Here is a 24,889-nt window from a genome sequence, read left to right on the forward strand (position 1 = left end):
TTCATCCGTCCCCAAAGTGCAGTTCAGCCTCCCAGGGCTTGGTTCTCCTTTTCCACCGAGCCACGAATGAAGCTCAGGGATTACTTAGCAGCTCTGTATTTGGCCTTTCAGCAAAATCCTATTTGGGCGTTTGTGATCTGATCTGCAAACACTGATCAAGGGTATTCAGGGGAGTAATTAATAATGCAAAAACTACTCCTGGTTCCTGATCTCCTGGGGAGGGGACAGATGAAAGCTGCTCACCTTCTACTGCTCGCTCTGTGGAGCAGGAGGTCTCCAGCCCACCACTGCAGCCTCAGCGCACCTACAGACATGGGATGTTCACAGCTCCCCATCAACTCCTCGCAGGCACAGGCACATCTTCCTCTGCAGTTTATCCTTCCTAAAACTGCCCTTTTTCCTTTAGTTACCTCCTTGTTAATGAAGACATGACAGAAACCAGCAGGACTGGGAATACAGAAATTAAATCAGATATTTAGCCAAAAAACATTGCAACCACAAGCATGATAATTTCAAAGAGATTAACAGGGAAGAGATAGTTTTTATTACAGGGAAGACGAGAGGCACTAACTCACACGATAAACCCCCAATGCCCTTGGGGCTTTTCACTACCAGTTTTGGGCTTTCTGAAAGTAACAACAGCTCCTCATTTTCATACCACCCACCCGCCTACATCCCCTATAGCATCTTATTCAGTTTGCTTTTATAATATACTCCCATGCAATGAGGTGCTGCAGGGTCCTGGTGAACCAGAAGTCACTGTGCCTGACTCATTTTGCTAAAAAGTACATTCTTTTCCCTATTTCTGGAGGGCTGTTTGCTGGATGTGCATAACTTCAGCTCACTTTTCCCAGGAGTTCATCATTCTAGATAATCAAGACTATTAGAACTTATAACAGTCCTCCAATGTCTAAACGTGCTGACAAGAATGTGGAGAGGGGCTTTGGACAAGGGCCTGTAGGGACAGGCCAAGGGGAATGGCTTGAACCTGCCAGAGGGGAGACTGAGATGAGCTCTTAGGCAGAAGCTCTTCCCTGTGAGGGTGCTGAGGCGCTGGCACAGGGTGCCCAGAGAAGCTGTGGCTGCCCCATCCCTGGCAGTGTTCAAGGCCAGGTTGGACACAGGGGCTTGGAGCAAGCTGCTCCAGTGGAAGGGGTCCCTGCCCATGGACACAGGGGTTGGAGCTGAGTGAGCTCTAAGGTCCCTTCCAACCCAAACCAGGCTGGGATTCTGGGATTCTATCCTGTTTGCATGTGAATATGTGCAGTTGTTCACTGCTTGGAAGGCACAGTGCCAAGGCTGGCTGATAGAATTGTCTTTTTACTCTGTACTTTCACACTCAAATACTGTATTGATCCAGGATGGAAAGCACAGTCTGCATTTTAATGACAACAAATAGAAGTTTTTACCTATTTAAAGCTTTGCTTGCACTCAGACACTGTGCTTTCTTCATCTGAGAAAGAAACAGGAGGAAAAGACACCTCTGGAAATCTCATTTTTGTTTAGTTTGGTAAAGCTGAATGCTTTTACCAAGACAGATCTGTGCAATCAGACTTGTAACAAGCAGTACTTTGTGAGAAATGCCTGTAGTACTGTGTAAGCCATACCTGTAGTAGTTTGTGAGAAAAGCCTGTAGTACTTGCACCTCCTTTATGGTTCTTCAGCACAGGTATTTCATAAGCTGTGGGCAAACTCTGCTCAGAGGTGACACCTTGCAGCCACCCACCACCTACCCCAAGCCAGCAGCACCCTGAGACACCTGAACATTCCTGGCCTGAATACTGCATTTTGCAGGATAAGTTGTCATACATTAGAATTCATATCTTTTTTCTTGACAAAAGTAAAAATATCAGTGACATCCATCTCCCATAGGAAAGTTTACACAAATCCAGGGTTATTTCATCACCTGATCTGGAATTCTGGTACAGGAAAAGATCAAATCAACACATCAGAGAAATTCAAAGCATATTTTAATTAATATTACAGTTCCAAATATAAATCAAATCGTTATCATAATTGACATCAGATGATTTTGTACTTTTTAAGTGAAAGAATGCTCTTTAAAAAGTTCCCATTGTTTACCAGGTATTGGATCTCGCTTCATCTTCAATGCTCCATAAGATATCAACAGGAGAAAAAACATTTACTCACATTTCCAACCTAATTAAACAACAAATATCTAAATCAGCAGTTCTCAAGTTGGGCTGTTAGGTTAGAAGAGATGAGAAAAACTTCTCGTGCAGTTTGAGGAGCAGTCACATTAACAACCAACCCTTTGACAGAACAGCCCTGCAGCACCAGTGTGACAAATAGAAACACTACCCTCACTGAGAGAGCCAGGATAATATTCCTGAGTGTGCATCTGGCTGCTCTCAGACACAGTTTATTGACTCTATGAATTCCAAACCCAAGGGATTACAATAGATCAGGAAGGGACCCCCAGGAGAGCCCAGGCTGTGTGTCACAGTGCACAGTCCATGCACAGCCTGGCAGCAGCAGAATAAACCTACAGCACAAGGATCCCCAGGGATCCAGGGATTCCATTGAACAGATTCAAATTCTCAGAGACAAATCAAAGGAAAATCATTAGCAATTTGGCTTTCCATGTCATCTTCCTTAGGCATTTCCACATTCAGTTCCAAGTTCTGGCCTTAAACTTCAAGCTTTACACTCTGCAAACTGCAATAAGAAGGAAAAATGAGAGACAGTTATGCTAAGCACCTGTATCAACTGTGCTGGTTTTGTCTTTCTTTTCATAAATAAGGTACATTTTAGCATTGGATTATCTTCATGCTCTGTGCTGGCATATAGAAATACATGCCCTTACTATGGTTTATTTTCCCTAAAAACAAAAAGTAGGGACAAAAAGTACATCAAACTAGGATTCTATGATTCTACACAAACACATCTACACCTCATGCATTTTAGGTAAGCTGCCTTGAGAAATTAAGTCCCTATGTGGCATCACATTCATTACCATGAATAAAGAACAATTTTAATCTACTGTCTCAAATCCAGAAGGTTGGATACAGGAGTAGAAGTAGTGCTTATAAATGAAATAGGTTACTCCAGTATTGGACTTACTGTCTGACAGAAGCTCTTCGCTTGAAGCTCCTTAATATATTTCAGCCCTCTAAAACTATGACATGAAATATCTGAAGCACGCACTAGGCACTCCCATGCCTACATGAGTCTCCCCTCAGCCTGACTTTAGTGGATACCCGCATCACTGGGTCAGGGACATCCTGTCTGAATCTATGTCAACTCAGATGGCGGCTGACAAGGATTGTAAACCTCGGTGCACAGAGAAACCTAACAACAAAAGCTCTACACACACTCTGCAAGGTACCCTTATGACTAAATCAAGTGAAGCACGAATTACCAGCAGATAGTTTAGTGAGAAAGGCAGAGGACCAGAAGGGAAATCATTTTGAGAGTGATGGCACTAAGGTAACAACCACTTACTGCAGCTTTCAGGGCCTGATCTAGATCTTTCAGTAAGTCTTCTTCATCTTCCAAACCAATCGACAGGCGAATTAATGTATCACTGATTCCAAGAGCTTCTCTATCTTCTTTAGGCACTGAAGAATGAGTCATGATGGCCCTGGACGAAAAAAATAGCCTTTTTTCTAAGAAGCTTTTAGTTTTATCATTAAAGACAAAACCAATTGGTTTCCTGGCAGCATTCCCTGAAAATACATGAAGGTTTTACACCTTTTGGGTCCCACCTGCTGATTAACCCACAGATGCAAAGAGATCATGTCCTCAACTACTGTAAGTTACATGAACTGCAGACAAGCCAGTGACTTGTATCTCCCAGTACAGTATTTCCAAGCCACTACTCATGAATAACAAGTGGATACTTAATCTGGACCTGAAAAAGGAGAAAGTCCTATTCCTCTTCCTCCCAGATATATTTAGTTTCTATCTTATTTTCTAGAAAAGGGTACCTAAAAGCTCTGCTTTGAGCACATGGAGAAACAGCTGCAATAGACAATCTCCAGAGTAAAATCTCCTGAGTTTTTGATTTTCTTTTTAACTTTTGGTTTCTTCGGTCATTTGTCAAACTGTACCCACTTACAGTGAAGAGTTTGTTTCATCTGCTATGGAGGATATAGGTAAGGAGCTATTTACCCCATGTGCTCAGTCACTGACATTCACCAATTCACAATTACCTTTCAACTCATAGAATCCAAATGGTTTGGGTTGGAAGGGGCCTTAAAGATCATTCAGTTCCAACCTCCTGCCACAGGCAGGGAACTGCTTGAGTGTTTTAAGATTTGCTGTTATTCTAAAATGAATAACTGAAAATACTGAGCATATAAATTTAGCCATAACTTTCTGTGTATCTTTTTGAAAAGCAGATTGGATTTAAGTGAAATAATCTAATTCCATAAAAATTCTATTTTTTAGCCTTTTAACCTAGATAGGGGCACCTAAGCATTACTGAATTCCCCACAAAATTCCCCTGACATGGAGACAGTCTATGCAGTGCACTGACCATGCCCTCTTGTGTAAGCAGGCAGAACAGCAGAGCTCCTTCCTCAACAGTGTGACCAAATCTGCTCACTGCTTTCAAACACATGCTGATTTCTTGGATTCTTATCATCACAGTAACATATCACATCTCAGTCCCCAGTTAAGATGAGGAAACGTGGAAATCCTTTCAACATCACACTCCTATTCACTAAAGCCACGCTCATTCTGGAGTAGCCTCTGGGGTTTGTGCTATACAACATTCTATCCTTGGATCTCAATTACATGCCAAATATCTTGGCTTTGTGGACTAGAAAGTTTTATAACTCCTATAACAATTTTTTGTTACTCTGCCACTGCTTTTAGGCTTTTAAGACGAAGGATGACTTACGGATGCTCTGCGAGGCTTTCATAGCCACCCAGACTCTCAGCCAGAGTAAAAACCTACGGGAAAATCAAGTTAACAAGTGTAAGGCTCTGAATGCTTGGAAAGAGACAGTTAAGGAAAGAGGAATGTTTAGGGGTTTTTCTAAGTTTTTCTATGAGAATTTTTATATTACAAAAGGTATTACCTGTAATTAGGGTGTAAATTCTACATTTAGCAGGTAAGAGATACTAAGATTTAAACCAGACTTGCCCTAAAAAGGCTCTGAAGAGACACTGATGCAAAGCTGAAACTAAAATATGCCCATGTTGATCAAATGTAACTCAGGAGTAGCTCCTGCAATGCAACACATGGGCAGCGTGGAGGAATGACAGAAGGAAAAATGCAGAACAGGAGGGAGCAGCTCTGCCTGGGCACCACCAGTGTTCACTCTGTTCAGAGGATAGAGCAGGCTGCCTGAACAAAGCCTCAGATCTCATAAATTTCAGCTCAGGTTTAAGTGATTATACCCTATCCTTACATCCCCCTCTTTCAGCAGTGATCTCTGAGCTATGGGCATGCATTCCTGGGTGACAAAGGGCCCACTGGAGAGCCACCTGCATCAAACATAGATCCACAGTGTGTCTGCTGTGAATGCACTTACTGCCCTCAATGTTCCCCTGCAGCTCCAGCTGCTCATATTCACTTTTTTCCCCTATAAACAAACTAACCCTAAGCCTATCAACTAAATAACTCTCTTCTCACCATGGTTTAAGGAAATGGCTTTACTTTTGTACCAACCTAGTGACAAGCTGATGGTTATCCAAGTCAATGGGCTGAACTGAGTATACTCATAGGAACTTGCTTCTCCTTGAATGTATTTCCTGACACTTTCTGTCCAAGCTGGCAGACCTCCTGTGCCAGGATTAAATGCTCTCTCTCATGTAAAATAGTATTTTATGGGAAAATTCATTTTCAGCTGATAATGTTAGGTGGCAAGTAAGTAAGTAAGACAGGAAGGAGAAGGAAGTTCTAATTTTCCCTTGTTGATTATTACATGATGATTTGTTTTCCAAGAACAAACCAGCAAAAGCACAAGTGCAGGATGCAAATTAACCAGAGATCAAGACTAAGCAACACAGTAAAGAGTACAGGCAGAATAAATACATGGCAAAGACAAAGGCAAAAGCCTATGGTTCAGGTAAAATAAACAAGCAAGTCTTCTCCAATTTGAGGGACTCCCTCTTTGTTTCATGATTCATGTCATTTCTCAAAGGGATTTTGCCCTGATGAGTGCTTTGAAATATTACAACAGTATTACACCAGCCCCAGCTCCTCTGCTTTCAAATCCTACAGGTATTTCTGCAGAAGGCAGGTATGCAGGCCCTTTGTAGGCCTGGATACACTACACCCTGCTGTGTAAACAAACACTTCAAATGAGCACAGGCATCCTTTACTTCCCTCTCATTAGCCTCCCTTTACAAATAATCTATTATTTAGGGACGGCTACACCCAGAAGACTTCAAGAGCTTTGCAAGTCCAGAGAAAAACTCTTCCCACCCCCAAAAAAACCACTTCCTTTATCACTCTCAGAAGCACAGTCTCATTCCCTCTAAAGCAGCATGTATTTACCATCATTTACCTTTAAATTTTTGAGGAAAGTAATAGCATGTTTGAGATTCCCTTTAATGTAAAAGGTGATCATGCCAGGACAGCCAGTACACTGCCGTTTGATCAGCTCATGCTGAGGGTGTGAAGGCAAACCTGAAATCCAGAGAAGTTGCTTTAATTTAATTGCCATCATTTCAAAGGGTAGAGCAGCTCACTCACAGCAAAGCAGAAACAGCCATTGCTGAGGTGGACACCCAACCCAGAGTCACCCAACACGAAGAGTGTACAAGCTACACGTAGTACTGCAGTGCTCAGCTCCAGGCGTCACCCACTCTGAAGTCTTGCCAGCATACCTGGGAAAATGACTTTCTCCACCCGGGAATCTGACTCAAGGAATCGAGCAACAGCCAATGCATTGTGGAAATGTTGCTTCATCCGGATGTGCAGTGTCTTCAGACCACGATTGCACAGGTAACAGTCAAAGGGGGATGGAATGGCTCCAAGAGCTACAGACATTAAAACATACAACAAAGGGGGGGAGGGCTTAGTGAAATTTCACAAAGTCCTAATTTCCAAATTCCTAAAGTTAGAACAAGACCAGTGGAAAGAGATCTGATGCAATCTGCCTTCCTCACCACACACACATGGTAACCCAGCCAAATAATGAGCTGGATTAACAACACGAAGACTCAAGGATTAAATGCATTAGACACAATATACCTTTAGTCTCTCTGTTGTAGAGAGAGGGCAGACAGAATACTATCCAGAAATGTATTAATTACAATTAAGAGGCAGTAAAATTGTTAAAATCAGCCTACATAAGAAAACTGCATTAGGCATATCCTCTGATGTGTGAATGAGTTTAAAAACCCCAGATGTACTTGATACGAGTTAAGTGGAATTAAATAAAGGCATAACTTAAATGTTTATATGCCTCTTCATATATAACATCAAGATAATATAGGAAATGATGGTGCTTTCTGCCATGGTCTTAACTGCAACCTAAAGAGAGGGTTGGTAAGGAGTCATGTCCCATGTAACTGCAGGTTCTGCCCATGGGGACAGCATCTGATGCTTTCAGGAAAGCAGGGACAGAGGGAATTACAGTCCTGAGGCCAAGAGTGCTGTCTCCATTCAAGCCCCTGCCCCAGACAATTCATCCCACTCAGCAGCCCCTGGTGAACAAATGGGGAACAACCCACCCTGCTCTCAGTGTTAGAAGCACTAGGAAGTGGAGACCAGTGGTGTTAACTTTATTTGAGAGAGAAGCCAGGGAGGCACACCAAAAGCTGTCGTGTTTGCATAAGGCCAGTGAAAAGCAGGGAAGAGAATTCAGGATTCTTACATCTGTGTTACCACTTCCTCTCTGGCCATTTACACTTCTGGATATTTAAATGCCTGAGCTACATCTCTAGATAGGTTTCATATTTGTGTGCATGCAACATGCTTTCCATTACAAGCTGGTACATTTGAACACAACTGATTTCAAGGTATTTCCTACATTGACTACTTACAGTTTTGTAAGAATTTAAGCCTTTCGTAGAGATCATCACAGTTTACTGAAACAAGTCCCATTACAACATCACTATGCCCTAAAAACACAAGGAGAAGACAAGAACAGAATCAGCCACTCCATCAGCTCCAGGGTTATGCCACAAACCCCTATTTTCTCAGTCTTGTTGCTAATACAGTCCCTTTTGTGCAAGACACTGGGTTCCTTGTCATTGCTACATCTGTCCTTCCTGTGCAGCACAAGGACTGTAAAGCAGATTTCAGCTTTTTCTAAAGCTCTGGTCAGCAGCATGCTCTGCCCTGTGCCCCCAGATACTTCCCAAGCCAACTGCCAGAAAGTGGGAATTCCAGGGTACAGGAATCAGGTGTGTCCTGATGAGCTGTCTTAGCAAGGGTGAACACCAGCCAGAAAGCTATCCCTTCTACCCACACCACGAGGGACATCCAGTCACGTTAGCTCCGTGTCTGGGCTGCCTGGGACACAACACAGAGAACGTGTTTTTGAACAGGCTCCACCACAGATGAATGAAACCTCCTTTGAACCTTAATGTAATTTCTAGCCACTACCTTCTACTGAAGCCACTTGCTTTATTGTAGACAAATTAAAACCAACACGGCTATAAACACCTCTAGGTCTATTGCCTGAAGTCAGGTCAATATTCCTTCTCCCAGGGATAGTTTAGGAGCTATGAAGACTAATGGTCTATTCGATGGTCCATCTCCTCTAATGATCCATGTGAGAATTAGTAGAAGGCACACTAGTTTTTGCAAACTAGGAGGCTGGTGAGGCGCTGGCCCAGGGTGCCCAGAGAAGCTGTGGCTGCCCCATCCCTGGCAGTGTTCAAGGCCAGGTTGGACAAAGGGGCTTGGAGCAAGCTGCTCTAGTGGAAGGTGTCCCTGCCCGAGGCAGGGGTTGGAGCTGGAAGAGCTTTAAGGTCCCTTACAATCTAAACCAGTCTGGGATTTATGAACTGCCCGCAGCCAGAATGGCTCTTGAACAGCCAGCCTGAGTTGTGTCAAAGTGACATACTTACCATTCATGTATTTGGTGGCAGAATACATACAAATATCGGCCCCCAGAGACAAAGGACGCTGAAATGAAATGAAAACAATAGGTATGATTAAAGCTCATGTGTACTGTGGTTCATTTCAAGCTACTCAAAAGGCTGTGATCCAACACAGAAAGTAACAATGGGTGAAGAAACTAAAAACCACAAAAACTTAAGACCTTACACACAAACCCCTGATAATGAAGATAGGATATGTGACAAAAACAATAGTACAGGAAAGCACTGAGTTCAAGAAAAGCACAATAAAAAGAACCCAAAATAAGATGTAATTGAAAAGCACTGGTCTAATTCCCATCAGCTTTAGGGGGAGGAGTGATTGAATACTGTAGGGATTGGTGCATGGATGGGAAGCTGCTAGGAGGGACAGGAACCAGCTGACCCTGGAGAAGTGCTTGGGCGGCAAATATAAGGAATTCTAACTGCGCAATAAATCATTGTTGACCCGCATTCCGTGAATGCTCTATGTCTCAGCCCTAGTTCGGAGGGAACTAGTGCTTCCGTCCCTCACCACACGAGTAGCGAGAAACTACAAGTGGTGACCCCGACGTGATAGCGATGGATGTGAGCCACGTGGTACAGGTACTGGAGGCCCTCGTGCAGCAAGCTGGGTTGCCGAAGGCGATATACTCAGAGCCAGCGGGCCACTGCATCCAATGGTTGTGAGGCCGGGGGGCGGTGGAGGCGCCCGTGGACGTATTAGATACCTCCCGATGGGGACGGATCCGCCAAGAGCTTTTGGAAGCGGTCTTGGCTGGGGAAAAGCAAGCAGGAGATCTGGGGGAGACGTGGGGTGCCATCGAGAAAGTTGTCTCCAGGAGAGGAGCTGCTGGAGCGGCTGCGGGACACGGAGGCGCTGCGAGTGGAGGAGCCGCGGGTGCAGACCTTTGCGCGGGAGCTGTGGAGGAAGGTGCCCCGGGAGGCGCAGCCGGAGCTCTCGGGCCGCGCGGCCGAGCGGGCAGCGCCGGAGCTGCAGCGCCACTGCCAGAAACCACGGCAACAGCAACAACGGCAGCAGCAGGAAAACAGGAAGTGGAGTGTTGTGAGTCCTGGTAGCACTCCCCTTTGTGCGACAGGGCAGGGAACAGGGGGGCTCCCCACAACGAGCGACAGCAACCCTCAAAGCCTACCCTGGGGGAATCCTCCCTACTAACGACATTGTCTTTATCCTTGGCTACCAGGCTGGAGTGTTCAGTTTGGTTTTGATTTTCTAGGAAAGAAAAAAAAAAAAAAAAAAAAAAAAAAAAGAGGTACCCTTATAGCCTTTTGAACACGTTGTGTGAGTGCCGTGGCGGGCTGTGGACTTGAAACCCCATATACAACTTGTTTGATAGTCTCTCTGTGATCCACATGTACTAGAAGTTGGCAAATATATATCCATGTATATCCATGTTTCTATTAGCCCTTGGAGACTTTATGGATGTTGCTGACCACTTCTTCCAATGTAGGCTGGCCACCTGCATCGGAATGAGTGTGCATTTTGGTCAGTGTAAAAGCCCAAGGCTCGTGCAATGTGGGGGGGGCAGAGCCTCTGCGGGGGTGCCCGCTGAAGTTGAGCCTTCCACCTCACACTGCAATGATGCTGCCTTACGCCACATTCCGTATGAGGGACTGTGTAGTGGGAATAATGATTGTCTAGGTTTTGTGTTTCAAATATTGTAATTGTATGGAGTGTGCTTGTGGGATCCCATGCGTGCATGCGTGTGTGTCTGCTGAGGGCGGACAGTGCTGTATGTATTTTTTGTTGTTGGGTTTGTGTAAAAGTTTTAATGGGTAGCAGATTAACATTTTGGACAAGAAAGGGTTAATGCAAAGTGCTGTTGCTGGCAGGTATTTATGGCTGCTGATAAGCAGGCAGGCAGCTGTAGCTTCACATGCCTTTCCCATCAGAATGCCTTTGAATCACTTTAACCAGCCTCCTTCTCAAGAGCTGATAACGTGGGAGAGGGGGTATGTTTGTGTCCTCCTACCTACAGGTCCATGGCAGCTGCCTGCAAAGTCTGCAAAGCCTTGCCATGAGCTGGACAGACAAGTGGAGGAACCCGATGCCTCAGCTACAGGAGCTGACACTGAATACCCCGAGCAGAATGAGATAGAGGAAGAGAAAAATAAATGATTGCAGGACATCACCTGGGGGCAACTGAAAAGTAACAACTTGAATAGGTATGCTTGTAACATAGCTATTATTAGAGACTGTGATTTTGTGTATAAAACCACCTGTATTTACTAGCCAGTTGCTAATGAGAAACTATACCTTGTATTGTGTGGACTTGTTACTTGTAAAAGATGTTAGAGCATGCAAATTTGCAGCAGCTGCTAGAAAGTGCTAAGACAAAAGCTAGAAAGATTCTAATATGATGGTAGTGTTATAAAGCAGGTAATGGAACAAATTAAGAGGGTGGGAGAACTCCACTGGCAAGAAAGTTCTTTGGCTGGTTTCTTGCTGCCATCAGCATTTTCAACATGCTGCTGTAACCTTTAATAGTTACTCTGGTAATGTCAATCTGTGTGTGCTTTGCCACAGTAGCAACTTGTTACTGGAAGAAGCAGGTGAAACTCTGCATTGACAACGAGGTACAAGAACTGAGGTTGGCCAAATGCCTGCTACCACAGTCAAGGGCAAGACTGGGTTGGCCTCTGTGTTTGCCACCAAGAAGAACCTTTAGCTCCGCAACCCAGCAGGTGTGGAGCGATGGGGACACATGCCATGCCAGACCTTGATGTGAGGGGATGGCCTCCCCTGTTATCAGAGAGCCATCCAGGAGAAAAAGGGCAGATCCAGCAGCCTGTGATTGGCCTATGTTGAAGATATATGGAAACATGCTAAGATCTTACACATGGTGTATGAGGATGGGCAAGCCTTTTGGCTGGACAATTTGTTAGGTGAATGGGGACTGACAGGTTGGCTGGTTGCTCTAGTAAAAGGTGGACTAATGGTGTTTATTGTCATTTTAACTATTTTGATTTTGTTGCTGTGTATTTTTAATGTATCCAACGAATGATATGAGTGCTACAAAGCGTGTTTGGCTTGTATAGAAAGAAAAAGGCGGAGATGTGGATGACTTTCTGGCAAAGAACGGCCATGTACCCAGATCAGCAAGTGCCTACGTGGAGTCGGACATGAACCAAGGGACAACAAAAGCTGAAGGAATCCCAGCAAGATAAGAAGGAACTGACAAATGCTACTATGCTTGCACTAAGTGGGCTCTTGACTGATGTTGATAGTGTTCGTCATGCCACCTTACAAATAGGGCAGCAATCGACTTTTTATTGTTGGCACAGGGGCATGGTTGTGCTGAATTTGAGGGGATGTGCTGCATGAATTTGTTAGATCATTTGGAATCAATTTATAAGAGTATACAACAATTGAAAGAGGGGGTTAAACAGCTAACGAAAGATGATGGATGGAGTAGCTATATTATGTGTGTTAGTTTCATTTGTATTAGTAGCAAGTTATATGTTGCGGTGTGTGATATGTATGGTTAAGAAAAATGTAACATCTGTCTGGTTTGCTCAAAGACAAAAAGAGGGAATTGTGGAGTGGCTGAGGGACGGTGGACATTTCGTGACCAACCCAGAGGTCTTAGCCTTAGGAGATGGTGGTTATGAAGAATACAGCTGAACAATGGACATGTGAGCAATCCCAGCTGTTTGGTCTTAGCCAAACTCTGAGTTAAGTTGCAAGGCCTGAACTCAACTTACCCAGGCTGCAAGGCCTAGCCTTAGGTTACTAAAAGACAGTTACGTGCAGTAGAATAAGGAACTTGGCATTTGCTCAAGGCTAACAAGATGTGGAAGCGGGATGGTGAAACTGCAAGTTATGTGAGAAAGGTAGCGAATGGATAATTTTAGCTAGCTTGTTTTCTGCTTCAGAATGTGTGGACTGCACTTCTGAGCCAATCACAATCTATATTGGTTACGTCTAGCCAATAGCAGTTCAATTTCTGGAAGCATATACTGTAGCTACTGTGCTACGACAGTGGTCTGTGGACCCCATTAGCAATTGAGGCTACGACGGAGTGTGCGCAAGTCCTTTTTCAGGCTTTGTCTGAGCGAGCTGCTGAAATTTGCCCAAAACACTGTAATAGTCATTCGCACATCCCTGGACTCCTAACTGAAGGTAACAATAGTGCAGACCGTGTTGCACAAGGTCTGCCAGTCCCTGACTGTTACGCTCCAGTTTTTATGCGCTATTTACATGTCACGGTTGATACCTGTAGCAGTGTCATCTTGGCTATGGCACAATGCAAGCAAGACACTAAAGCGGCCATTTTGCATTGGCGTGAGGTCATGGCGATTTTGGGAGTCCCTAGACAGATCAAGACCGACAATGGCCCAGCATATTCAAGTCAACTGGTGGCTTCGTTTTTACGACAGTGGGGCATTGAACATCAGACCGGTTGTCCTTATAACAGCACTGGCCAAGCTATCGTTGAACGTGCACACTGGACTCTGAAAGCTCGCCTCGTGTGTCTTGAGGCGGGGGAGACCGTACCCGGAGGAGCTCCTGCAGTCTGTGTGCGCTGACTTTTACTTTCTGCTCTGACTAGTTTAAATCAATTCTCGCGTGGATCAAGTGAACAATCCCCGATGAGCTCGCACTTTGCTCCACCTCTAGACAAACCCCTGTATCCACAGGTACGGGTGAAAGATCCGGAAAAGGGTAAGATAGGTCCATTTGCCCTACGTGCTCATGGGCAGAGCTATGCCTGTGTAGAGGGTGAGACTGGGCTATGCTGCGTACTGGCAAAATGGCTATTACTGTAGTTGTAGTTGTGTCTGTAAGTTTGTATTTGAGCTATGTTTTACAGGTGGTGATTGGCGCTCGGCTGTATCTGGGAGAGAGTGATGGAAAGAGGTGTGAAATGACATCCCTGGCCCTTATGTGTCCAGATGACTTCACTCACGGATCCAGTCACGACGTGCCTTACGAACTTTGTAGCCGGCTGTTGAATACGACATCACTCAGGCTGGAAACACCTGCGTCTAGGTCCCTTTAGGCTGACGCTCTGTGTTTATTAGTATTAGGATGTTTGTTTCCTTCTTGTTTGATTATGTAATACGCACTGTGTGTGAATACTTAGTGGCACAAACCTTTCTTACTTAGTTAATTAGAGTTATAAGTTGTTATCTGGAATAGCTGTTAAAACCCTGAGTTTTCTAGTCTTGAGGCAGGGGAGATGTAGGGATTGGTGCATGGATGGGAAGCTGCTAGGAGGGACAGGAACCAGCTGACCCTGGGGAGGTGCTTAGGCGGCAGATATAAGGAATTCTAACTGCACAATAAATCGTTGATGACCCGCATTTCATGAATGCTCTATGTCTCAGCCCTAGTTCGGAGGGAACTAGTGCTTCCGTCCCTCACCACATGAGTAGCGAGAAACTACAGAATACATCCAACATACATTCATATTCGTGAAAAAATAGTTCTATTGCTTAGCTGAGGCAGGGATAAGTAATGCTATTTACTCTAAGGTGTGTTTGTTTAGGAAATAAAGGCCTCAACGCAGTCTGCAAAGCAAAAGATCTGCACTGCTGTCTAGGTATCAGTACTGGTGACACCAGTATTAGTGATACAGCACTGAAAGAGCAACTGAAACCTGAAGAGGTTTTCTTTGCCAGATCTCTCTTCCCTGACCTTCCAGAAGCCTTTCTAAGGTGAAGCAAAAGCAGATGTTGATGGGTGAGAAGTAATGACCAATATTTTTAATCAGTCACTAAGTAAAGGACTTTGCACATAATACAAACACATTTCAAAGGCTGAAAAGTATCAATATGTTAAAAGGTAACAAAGCAGATTTAGAATGAAGGGCTGCTGCTGTCAGCTTAAACATGGGCACCTAGTCAAGGAAAGTGGATGATGTGCATTCCCAGTGCGCAGCCAGGACAGCAGCGGCATAAACACCAGTGCCTCTTAACACTCAACAGTGCTACACAAATCACCCTCAAATTAGGATCTTCTCAGCACAGTGCATCAGCAGCAGTATGGAGGGGTTTAAAGGCATTACCTATTACTTAGAATTAATGATTACAGCTGACTTTCTCTTAGCACCAGGCCAATAAAAGCCACATTAACTAGCTCATATATCCAGATGCTCATTTTGCTTCTTTCAAACTTGTCTTGCCAAAGAAATATATGTTGCAAAGGGGCAATCATCAAGCCTTTGGTATGTAGAAGACAAACTCAAGTGCTGCTTTAGCTAAGCATTAACACCCTCTGTAAAACTCTCTTAATTTATAAAGATCTCAGTGCCCTTAACAAAAACAGATACTTTGCCTTTTGCACTCATAAAAAGGTTTTACTTTAGACCAAAACCACAGGAGATCAGTTTCGTCTCCTGGGAAATACAAATGAATATTTCTAGCCCACGTTAAGATGAACCAGACTTCAAAGTTTAATAGTCTTCACTTCATGTATTCTAGTTATCCAAGCAGAAAAGTTATGCTAGTTGTTTGAAATCAAAATGACAAACTTTTAAGCCACACATTCAACAAGATATCGAATAAAAAAGTAAACTGAATGTCTCAAAAGAAAACAAAGTTTGCTTGGTTTAACTTTTTGTTCCACTGCTCTTTTCAGAATATCAAGTGGTTCAGAACAGATCATAAACAGCATATACAAAAGAATTGGTATAAAAAGGCCAAAGTTAGGAAACAGGATACTTTTTAATAGGCCTGTTATGATTTCCATCAGTGAGAACTAAAAAACCATTATTTTTGAATGGCTTACCTGATTCAGTGTGTTTATTGGAATGCTGAGCTATACTGGGTTTGCTGGTATCATACTGAGATATGGCTAGCTACAAAGTACTGCGCATACCATCCTTACTAATGTAAATAACACAGTACATGGGTTGTATTTAGAAACAGAACAGGTAATTTTACAAGACGTAGACCAAAACTACAGTCCCACAGTGGTGTTTCCATTTAAAAAATGCACCTTTTAATACACTGAAATAATGGGGTAATTGTAAACAAAGTGCTTACCTGGAAATATGCAGACATAAAAGTGTTGTCTACCGCCAGAAGAACATCTTTATGCTTGTGTACTGCATCTGCACATGCTTGAATGTCAATGATCTTCAGTGTGGGGTTTGTGGGTGTTTCAATCCAAACAAGCTGCAGTAATTCAACCATACAAAATGTCAGTTTAGAGGTTGTACAGCGCTAGTGATAATATACATGTAAGTCACAAGTGGTTTAATTTGTTGAGTGTCAGCTTCTCCTGCAGGTTTGCAGAGTGGCAATAAGACAGCATCCCTACTGCAGAAAAAAAGGGTGCCCAGAGAAGCTGTGGCTGCCCCATCCCTGGCAGTGTTCAAGGCCAGGTTGGACACGGGCTTGGAGCAAGCTGCTCTAGTGGAAGGTGTCCCTGCCCATGGCAGGCAGTTGGAACTGGATGGGCTTTAAGCTCCTTTCCAACACAAACCATTCTGTGATTCTATGGCTCTTGGGAGAGGCAATATTTTCCATAAAAATAACTGATAGAAGGGAATAACATCAAAGCTTTGGAAAACCTCAGAGCATTGCATCTGAAGAAAGCCTGACATAGCCACATGAAAGTCTTTACATCCAAAATTTTGTAAGCCTTTTCCAGCTGAGTGATCTTCTACTAGAGCACAGGATTATTTATCTGTTCCAGTGCCATGGAGCACCCCCTCTTCCTCTGACCTTACTGCTCCCTCTGCTGTTTCTGACCTTTTCCCTCCTCCCCTCTCTGTCCATACTGTTTTTATCCTTCTAAGTGTTGTCAATGAGGCACCACCAACAAGTGGACTGGAGTGGAGATGTGCTGGAGCCAGCTCTGCCCCAATCTGTCCCTGCAAAAGCCACCCCTGTAGCCCACTCTACTTGACACGTACACCCATTACAACAAGAGCAAGAATGGAATTGTTTAACGACATTAAGCAAGTACGTTCAGCAATTTTCCTCTCCCCTACCTTGGTCTCTGGTGTAATTGCAGCTTCCAGGCATTTAATATTTGAACAGTCAACAAAAACTACATTCAAACCCATCTTCATGGCTACTCTCCTGAAGTACCTGTTTGTGCCTAAAAAAACACAAACAAAAAAATCAGAGGCATGAAACAAAACTTCACTGATCTCCAGACTCCTGTATTCATCCATGGAAAGTCAGGAGGGTACAATTTTATGCTGTACACCATGAATGGCACATTAGTATTTTTATTCCAAAAAAGTTTAAAGATTGCCATAGATCATGGAAAAGGACTAATGGGAATATGGAATCAGAGTGATTTAAGAAGTACTTTCAATTAGCAGCTTTTTGGGGTTGGTTTAATCAGAAAATTAAATGGACCTCTTTTAGTTTGCCTGCTTCTAACATTTCCTCCAGTCCTTTGCCACGCACAAGTTAGTGGTTCCAGCTTTCATATTCTCTTTCCCCCTTTTCAATTACTTCTTTCCACTACACAAACTCTTTTCTATTTCATAAGCTTCATTGCTTCTTCTTCTCCCACATTCTCAAGGGGAAAACTCCAGCTACTGTGTTTCTTTACCATTCCATTAAAGCAACATGTAGCAAGGAACATAAAGGAGTGATTATTCCCTTCCTTTCCGTCTTTGAAACCCTTCATTGGAAAGACTAAAAGAGGAAACCAGAAGCAACCAGTTGCTCATTAGAAGTGCAGCATAGTGATTATCTGCTGCCTGGATTAAAAATTAATTCACTCAGTCTTTCTGCCAAGGTTGTTCAACATTCACTCACTCACATAGAACACAAGTTTGCCAGTTAGCCATAAAGTCCTAGCACATGCAGGGTACGATCCCGTGTGCTGAATCCTACGTTGGAATGATGATTTCTTAAAGGAAATGCTTTTATTTCTACAATGAGCTGTGTATTATATTGTCTCTTGTGCTGTAGGAAATACGTTCAAGTGTAGGAAATTTGGACATAGGCTGTCAACTCTACAAACAACAGAAAGTTGCTTTACATACTTTAAGTAATAGCACACTACAATAAAAACTTAGATGGAAATCCGAGGTTGTACAGAAAGTAGCCCTTTTAGGAAGTTACATCAGTGGCTCAGATTTCAGAGGTGTCAAAACCTGACAGCTCCTCCTCACCCTCCCAAAACTCAGCGACTCTTGAACACATCCCATTCAATGCACTTGTTGGCATTGCCCAAGAGCTTTTCAATTCTTTCACTGTTTTTTCGGTCAGCCTTGCAAACTGCAGCCTCATTTGAGTTAGCAAGTGCAGCGCTGCTCTCCTATCCAATCTGGCCTTTTACAGAAAAACATGGTAAAATCTTAGCAAAGCCAGTGTGCCCTTGAGGGAGCAGGGGCACATACGAGCCCTCACACCCAGTGACTCAAAGGTTGCTATTACAAGGCTGAAGAGACAGGCTGAGAGACCTGGGCTGGTTCAGCCTGGAAAAGAGAAGGCTCCTTAAGGGGAGACCTTAGAGCAGCTCCAGTGCCTAAAGGGGCTACAGGAAGCCTGGAGAGGAGCTTTGGACAAGGGCCTGTAGGGACAGGACAAGGGGAATGGCTTTAACCTGCCAGAGGGGAGACTGAGATGAGCTCTTAGGCAGAAGCTCTTCCCTGTGAGGGTGCTGAGGCGCTGGCACAGGGTGCCCAGAGAAGCTGTGGCTGCCCCATCCCTGGCAGTGTTCAAGGCCAGGTTGGACACAGGGGCTTGGAGCAAGCTGCTCCAGTGGAAGGTGTCCCTGCCCGTGGCAGCGGTTGGAACTGGATGAGCTTTAACCTTCCAACCCAAATCAGTCTGGAATTCTATGATTCTAAGAACACGAGCCGGAAAGATGACCAGGAACAGCCAGAAGAGCACAAGCTAGGAGAAAAGCAAGCAGAGATTTAGGGGACAAGTAGCCCCTAACATCCAAAAGAGGAACGAAGGGGCTGAACACATATTGGCCACAGTGTCCAGCAGCAGATCTGCAGATGTACCATGTATGGGGTGTGAGGTCTGCTGAATAAGGCTGGCTGGGGGCAAGGTGGTCTCTTTACAACAAAAGTATGAAAAAAAACCCTCAGGGAAGAAACCATGAAATTCATCTGTGCCAAAACCACCACAGGCTGAGGCTTTAATGAGCAGATGAACTGGTTTTGCTTTAAAAATACACCCATGGGCCTTTCTGAAGTGAGGAGCTGATAATACACTTTGGCCAAATGACTTTGATTTACTGAGTTCTGTGGTGGGAGGGCCATGTATTAAAGGAGCAGCTTGTCACTGGGGATTCCTGCTCCACTCAGCTTGGATCCAGATGTACTTGGAGATGAGCTGTCTGGCACGAACTAAGACATTAAAGCAAATGTGTATATTTGTATTTTATGTGCACAAGCACAGAGATCTGATTAGCAAACAGTAATCACTCAGCACTGGGAAAGGTGATTACTCTTGCTAAAAGGTTTTCCACCTATTGCTTGGGAAAACACAACCTGTTGCTGGCCTCTCTAACCTTCCTTTGGAAACAAAGCAGGTTTGATCTCCTTGTGCCAAGGCCTTGGAGCAGACAGACGGAAACAAGCCTTCAAGTGAAACACAAGAGTTGGGCACTGAGGACACTAATTGTCATAGGGCATCCGAGCTGACTTTCCTACTAGGGACTTTTAGATGGCATCGATCTTTTGAAGGACTTTGGCAGAGGTGGATGAACTCTGTTACTGGGGAGTTTCTTGGAAGAATGGATCAAAAAAACCTATACAAGATCAAAACTTAATAGTGAGCTGCAGCACCGCTGAAGCATTCAGAAGACATGCATAGCAGATGCAAGTTGTGCTTTCAGGGAAGATGACAGAATAGTTGTCTGAAACAGTCCAGACAAAATGCTGGTTGATAAAGGGTCAAACCTGGGAAAGGGACAGTAAAATACCAGGAGCTGGGAAGCTTTGCTGTGTTGGACTGTGGAGGGTCCTGCTCTGCAAACACATCTGTGCAAGGCCAAGATGTTGCTATTTTCTACTTATTACTAATTAGCTATATTGTTTTAAACCTGCATGTTGTGCCACTGAACCTTTCAGTGTTTGAATTCCTAACACCAAAATCAGACAGGGAAACATTTCTCAGGAAATGAAAAGGCTGTAAAGGGAAGTAAGGTCCTGTGTGAGAAATTCAGTTCATGACAATCACAAATAGGTACATTTAATCACTTGTGCAACAAAGATCAAAAGCACACTTGTGTTTTACATACCTCCATAGACATCATCCATGCAGATAATCATGTCCCCTGCCTTTAACAGGTGAGTAATATTCAAAGTAGCAGCTAAGCCAGAAGCATAAGCTAAACCTAAAACAGAAAACAGTAAGTGGCAGACACTGTGTTTTAATGTGATAAAACCTTGTCAAGCTTGCCTTCACTTTCCTCACTTTGCTTTTAAAAGGAACTTGTTCTGTCACTCTTACACTGTCTCAATCATTCAGTGGATTGAGTAAAAGCAGCAGCCTGATTTTACACAGAGTGGAATGCAGGATGAACAATAGTCCAGGAAGAGGTGCTGCCTGCCTCCTGCTCCCCACTGCACTCAGTGCTGCTGCACAACGACAGATTCCATTTAGCTTAGACATCAAATGCAGCGAGAGGAAGCCCTACAGAAGCCCAGGGATTGAGCTGGACTTTCCTGAATGATGTGTTGAACTCTTTTCACTCTTGCCCATAACCAGCAGGTAGAGGCTGTGAAAGCCTTGCTGTGATGTGACTGCTTCTGACAGCTTGGTGTCCTTGCTCCCCAAGTTATGCTTCCTGTAGACCATCAGGAAACACACATGCTGCCATCCTGCTTGATGAGACTATTAATTACTTACAGTATTTAGCTCCATCTAATGCTGCCACAGCCTTCTCCAGACAATTCCGGCTGGGGTTTCCACTCCGGCTGTATTCATAACCCTATTGGGAAAGCAAGAAACAGACACAACTTAAGAGAGAGCACTGAGAAAGTTGTGTACAACAGTTGTCCCAGGTTCCTTAAAAAGCCCTTGTGCTCAGCACTGAGGTTGTGCATCCACCTCCTCCAAAACCATCAGGCTGGTTTTCTGGCTACACCAAGCTGCTGTACACAACATCTGATCAGGCATCCCCAACCTTAGAATGGTTTCTAGGGGTGTGTTGGGGGAAGTGTCACACTTCTGGCCATGTTCTCCTACTTTTTCGCAGATACTCACCTCTGGTCACTGTTGGAGAAAAAGCTGACAGATTCCACTCATTCTTATGTTATCAGGAAGAATGTCTCCCATCACCACAATGCTCTGCTTGGAAGATGCTACAGGGCACTGACCAGCACCAACCTGTACCCATCAAAAGTTCTTGAAAGCTCAAACGTTTCCCTGTCATGAAACCAGACCAAGTTTCACATTCCAGTGCAACAGTTTTTATGTGAAGACTGAGAAAACTGAATGAGAAACAAAAAATACTCATGCAGGGGAGATCTTAGAACAATCTCCCAGTATCTAAAGGAGCTCAAAAGAAACCTGGAGAGGGGCTTGGGACAAGGGCCTGTAGGGACAGGCCAAGGGGAATGGCTTTAACCTGCCAGAGGGGAGACTGAGATGAGCTCTTAGGCAGAAGCTCTTCCCTGTGAGGATGCTGAGGCGCTGGCACAGAGTGCCCAGAGAAGCTGTGGCTGCCCCATCCCTGGCAGTGTTCAAGGCCAGGTTGGACACAGGGGCTTGGAGCAAGCTGCTCTAGTGGAAGGTGTCCCTGCCCATGGCAGGGGATTGGAACTGGATGAGATTTACAATCCCTTCCAACACAAACCACTCTGGGGTTCTGTGCATGGATGCACGTGTTACAGAGGGAACTGCTAAGTGTCCTGGTATCTGTGTACTTTCAGGACTTCTGCTTAATGAGAACTTGGTTGCATTCAGGAATCTGGCAGACAGCTCTCACGGAGCTTCCAGCAGGAACACAGCCATGCTCTTGTCAGTACAGGGACACAGCAGCATGTGACTGCTTCATCTGTGGTCTTCCTCAAAACAGCTACTGACTTAGAAGCATTCGCATCACTATGAGAGTGCCTGTGTGGAATCAAAGATCACAAGGCAAACACGGATTGCCCAAATAGCGCAGGGTGATGTTCAGGCAACAGCTTTGGAACAAACTAGTTTGTGAACAGCAGGTTTGTGCCATCTCCCTCATACGTGCATGGCAGCCATCAAAAACCTCATGATAGTTCAACCCCAACGCTTCCAGCACTTTCTACAATACAAACCATTTGACATGGTATAGTGGTGGCCTTGACAGTGCTGGGGGAACAGTTGGACTCGATGATCTTACAGGTCTTTTCCAACCTGGCTGATTCTATGATGCTATCCACAAAACACTGCTGAAACACTTGTTTGTTCTGCAAGGACAACTGGGGCAGCCTCTTACACAATCGGTGTAGTTGGGAAAACGTATTTTGCCTGGGGACAGCCGAAAGTTTTGAAGAGAGTCCCAGCTGCCCAGAAACCATCCGACCGGTGCCTGAACCTTATAGCCCGGTTACAGCTTCCTGCACCCAACGTCCACGTGGGAAACGATGTCTGAGGGTCGTTCGGGAGCGAGAATAAAGGACTGTTTCCACGTGCTGCAACCGGGAGTCCCCATCCCCTTTCCCTCCCTTCCCATCTCCTCTCCTTCCTTTACCAGAGGCTGCCGCTCCCCCTCTGGCCCCTCCGGCCATGACGGAGCCCCCTGGTCCGTCCCGGCGAGGACAAGCCCGCCTCGGTGCCCCGCCGCCGGCCACACTCACCGCGTGCTGCCCGGGGGCCTGCTGCTTGAAGGTGGTGGCGAGGGAGATGGGCGGCACCACGGCGGCAGAGCTCCACTGCTCGGGCTCCTGCCCGGCGTGAATCGCCTGCGTGGCGAAGTGTGCGAACGGCGGCAGGAAGCCCCGGGTCCCGGCGTGCTCCATGGCTGCGCTCCGGACACCGCCACCGCCGATGCGCCACAGGGACCGACACCGGCACCACACCCCCACGCCACCAGGGGCCCGGCGCGGGCGGGGCCTCACGGAAGCCTCCCATTGGCTGCGGCGGGGAGGGGCGGGGCGGGACCGGACAGCGCCCGCGCCGCCGGGAAGGAAGCGCCTTCCGGTGCGGTACCGCCCGCCCACCGGGGGGCGCCGCCGCACCGCAGCACGGCCGCGGGCAGCGCGGGCAGCGCGGGAGGGGGCTCCGGCCCCGGGTGCAGCTGTTCCCGACGGGAAGAGGCTGCCCGGCTCCTGGGGCTTTGGGGACAGGGATGGGGGCCGGTGACCCCACCGCTGATCCCGGGGAATGAACGGCCTCCTCGCGGCTCTGCGCCAGAGGGCTTCAGCCTGACAAACGGCGGGGTCACACAACCTGAACCGAGATACGTGAGTGAGAGCACTGAGGCTTGGGACAGGGGAATTTAATCCTGTGGTGACAAATGCCTTTCCTGTAGGCTGTGAAGAACATCTGCATAAATCCAGAGGTACCTGGACGGTGGGAACCTCGTGGAGTTCAACAAGGCCAAGGGCAAGGTCCTGCCCCTGGGTCAGGGCAATCCCCAGCACAAACCCAGGCTGGGGAGACTTGATGGAGCATCCCTGAGGAGAAGGACTTGGGGTGTCGGGTGAGGAGAAGCTACCCACTGGGGCTATGATGTCTTAAAACTCCTCACCTACTTTTTCCTGTTCAGTTTAATTCCCCTAAATGTCCTCTGTCACTGTGAGATGACCGCTATCCAGCATGTCTCCTGCCAGCCATTCTGAATGCCTGGGAGGAGCAGAAGTTAATTTCTCCACAGCTGGGAAATTCCATTCACTGTCCTCCAGGACCTCATTTATTTTTGTTTCGCCTTGCGGAAGTAAGGAGAGAGGCAACCAGAGAGCATCCCTCCACACTAAGGCACTTTCAGTATTCTATTAGTTACTCTTCATGACTTTAAATGTTGCAGTTATGCTCCCAGCTAGGATAAACACAGACACATGCTTGCCATTTTCACTTACTGCCTACCTTTGGTTTTGAACAAGTTTAGGTTTTTATTTCTCTCCAGCTTTTTTACCTATTCTTTTACATACTAAAAATATCAGCATCCTTCCTGGAGGAACACACCCACTGGAAATTACTCCTCCATTATTTATTTTCCACTTGAGCAATTGCACAAGCAAATTTTCCATAGACTCAAAGCCCAGAAAATGCAGCTCCACATTGCCACAATACCTGATCCTGCTACTTTCTGCTGAATTGCCTAGCGCCTGAGAGCAATTTAAGTAATTTAAAAACATGGAGAATATAAACAAGATAAAGTTTAATTATTAGATGTTAAAAAGATCCCAAATACTCTCACAAAGTTGAAGGCACAGCACAGCACAGGAGGACTCCTGGATTTGCCACAAACACTGGTTTTCACAGATCAGTTCCCATTAGTAATGCATCCATTATATTTCTGCATTGAATAAGGGACTCCATAATAAGCTGGTAAACAGTGACTTCATGCCTCTGCCTCCTCTTAGCTGACCTTCAGTAATTAAAAAAACAACGTGAAGTTTCCAACATCACCTAAAACCTGAGTTCCTGCAACTCTTCCACAGGAGCATGAGCAGCCAGTCAAGGGAGGAGATTCTCCCTCTCTGCTGCATTCAGGGGACCCCCTTGCAGTCCTGATCCAGCTCTGGGGCAGCAGCACAAGAGAGACGTGGAGCTGTTGGAGCAAGTGCAGAGGAGGCCATGGAGATGCTGCAAGGGCTGGAGAGGGCTCCACTGCCTAAAGGGGCTCCAAGAGACCTGGAGAGGGGCTTTGGACAAGGGCCTGTAGGGACAGGCCAAGGGGAATGGCTTTAACCGGCCAGAGGGGAGATTGAGATGAGCTCCTAGGCAGAAGCTTTTCCCTGTGAGGGTGCTGAGGCACTTGACAGCTTGACAGGCTGATTTGGTATTT

At 45.5% G+C, this 24,889-nt stretch overlaps 1 protein-coding gene across 1 annotated transcript; it reads right to left on the reverse strand.

The window, feature by feature from the left end:
- Positions 1 to 1,953: 1,953 nt before the first annotated feature.
- On the reverse strand, positions 1,954 to 22,910 carry CTH (cystathionine gamma-lyase). Its single transcript, XM_080623726.1, has 12 exons — positions 22,737 to 22,910; positions 20,812 to 20,893; positions 20,201 to 20,296; positions 16,971 to 17,080; positions 16,018 to 16,149; positions 8,998 to 9,055; positions 7,966 to 8,043; positions 6,805 to 6,957; positions 6,483 to 6,604; positions 4,868 to 4,920; positions 3,466 to 3,604; positions 1,954 to 2,679 (listed from the first exon to the last, which is right to left on the reverse strand). The coding sequence occupies exons 1-12, from the start codon at positions 22,896 to 22,898 to the stop codon at positions 2,659 to 2,661; spliced, it is 1,206 nt and encodes a 401-aa protein (XP_080479852.1). The 5' UTR covers positions 22,899 to 22,910; the 3' UTR covers positions 1,954 to 2,658.
- Between the last annotated feature and the right edge of the window lie 1,979 nt (positions 22,911 to 24,889).

The sequence above is a fragment of the Psittacula echo genome, assembly GCF_963264785.1.
Source record: "Psittacula echo genome assembly, chromosome: 7".
Classification (NCBI taxonomy): domain Eukaryota; kingdom Metazoa; phylum Chordata; class Aves; order Psittaciformes; family Psittacidae; genus Psittacula; species Psittacula echo.

Excerpts from the sequence above, each read along its gene's own strand:
- CTH (XM_080623726.1), bottom strand. The coding sequence starts at position 22,898 with ATGGAGCACGCCGGGACCCGGGGCTTCCTGCCGCCGTTCGCACACTTC. Across the intron at positions 17,081-20,200 it reads CATGGATGATGTCTATGGAG|GCACAAACAGGTACTTCAGG; the intron begins GTATGTAAAACA and ends GTGTTTTTTTAG. Across the intron at positions 2,680-3,465 it reads ATCAGGCCCTGAAAGCTGCA|TTTGCAGAGTGTAAAGCTTG; the intron begins GTAAGTGGTTGT and ends TTCTTATTGCAG.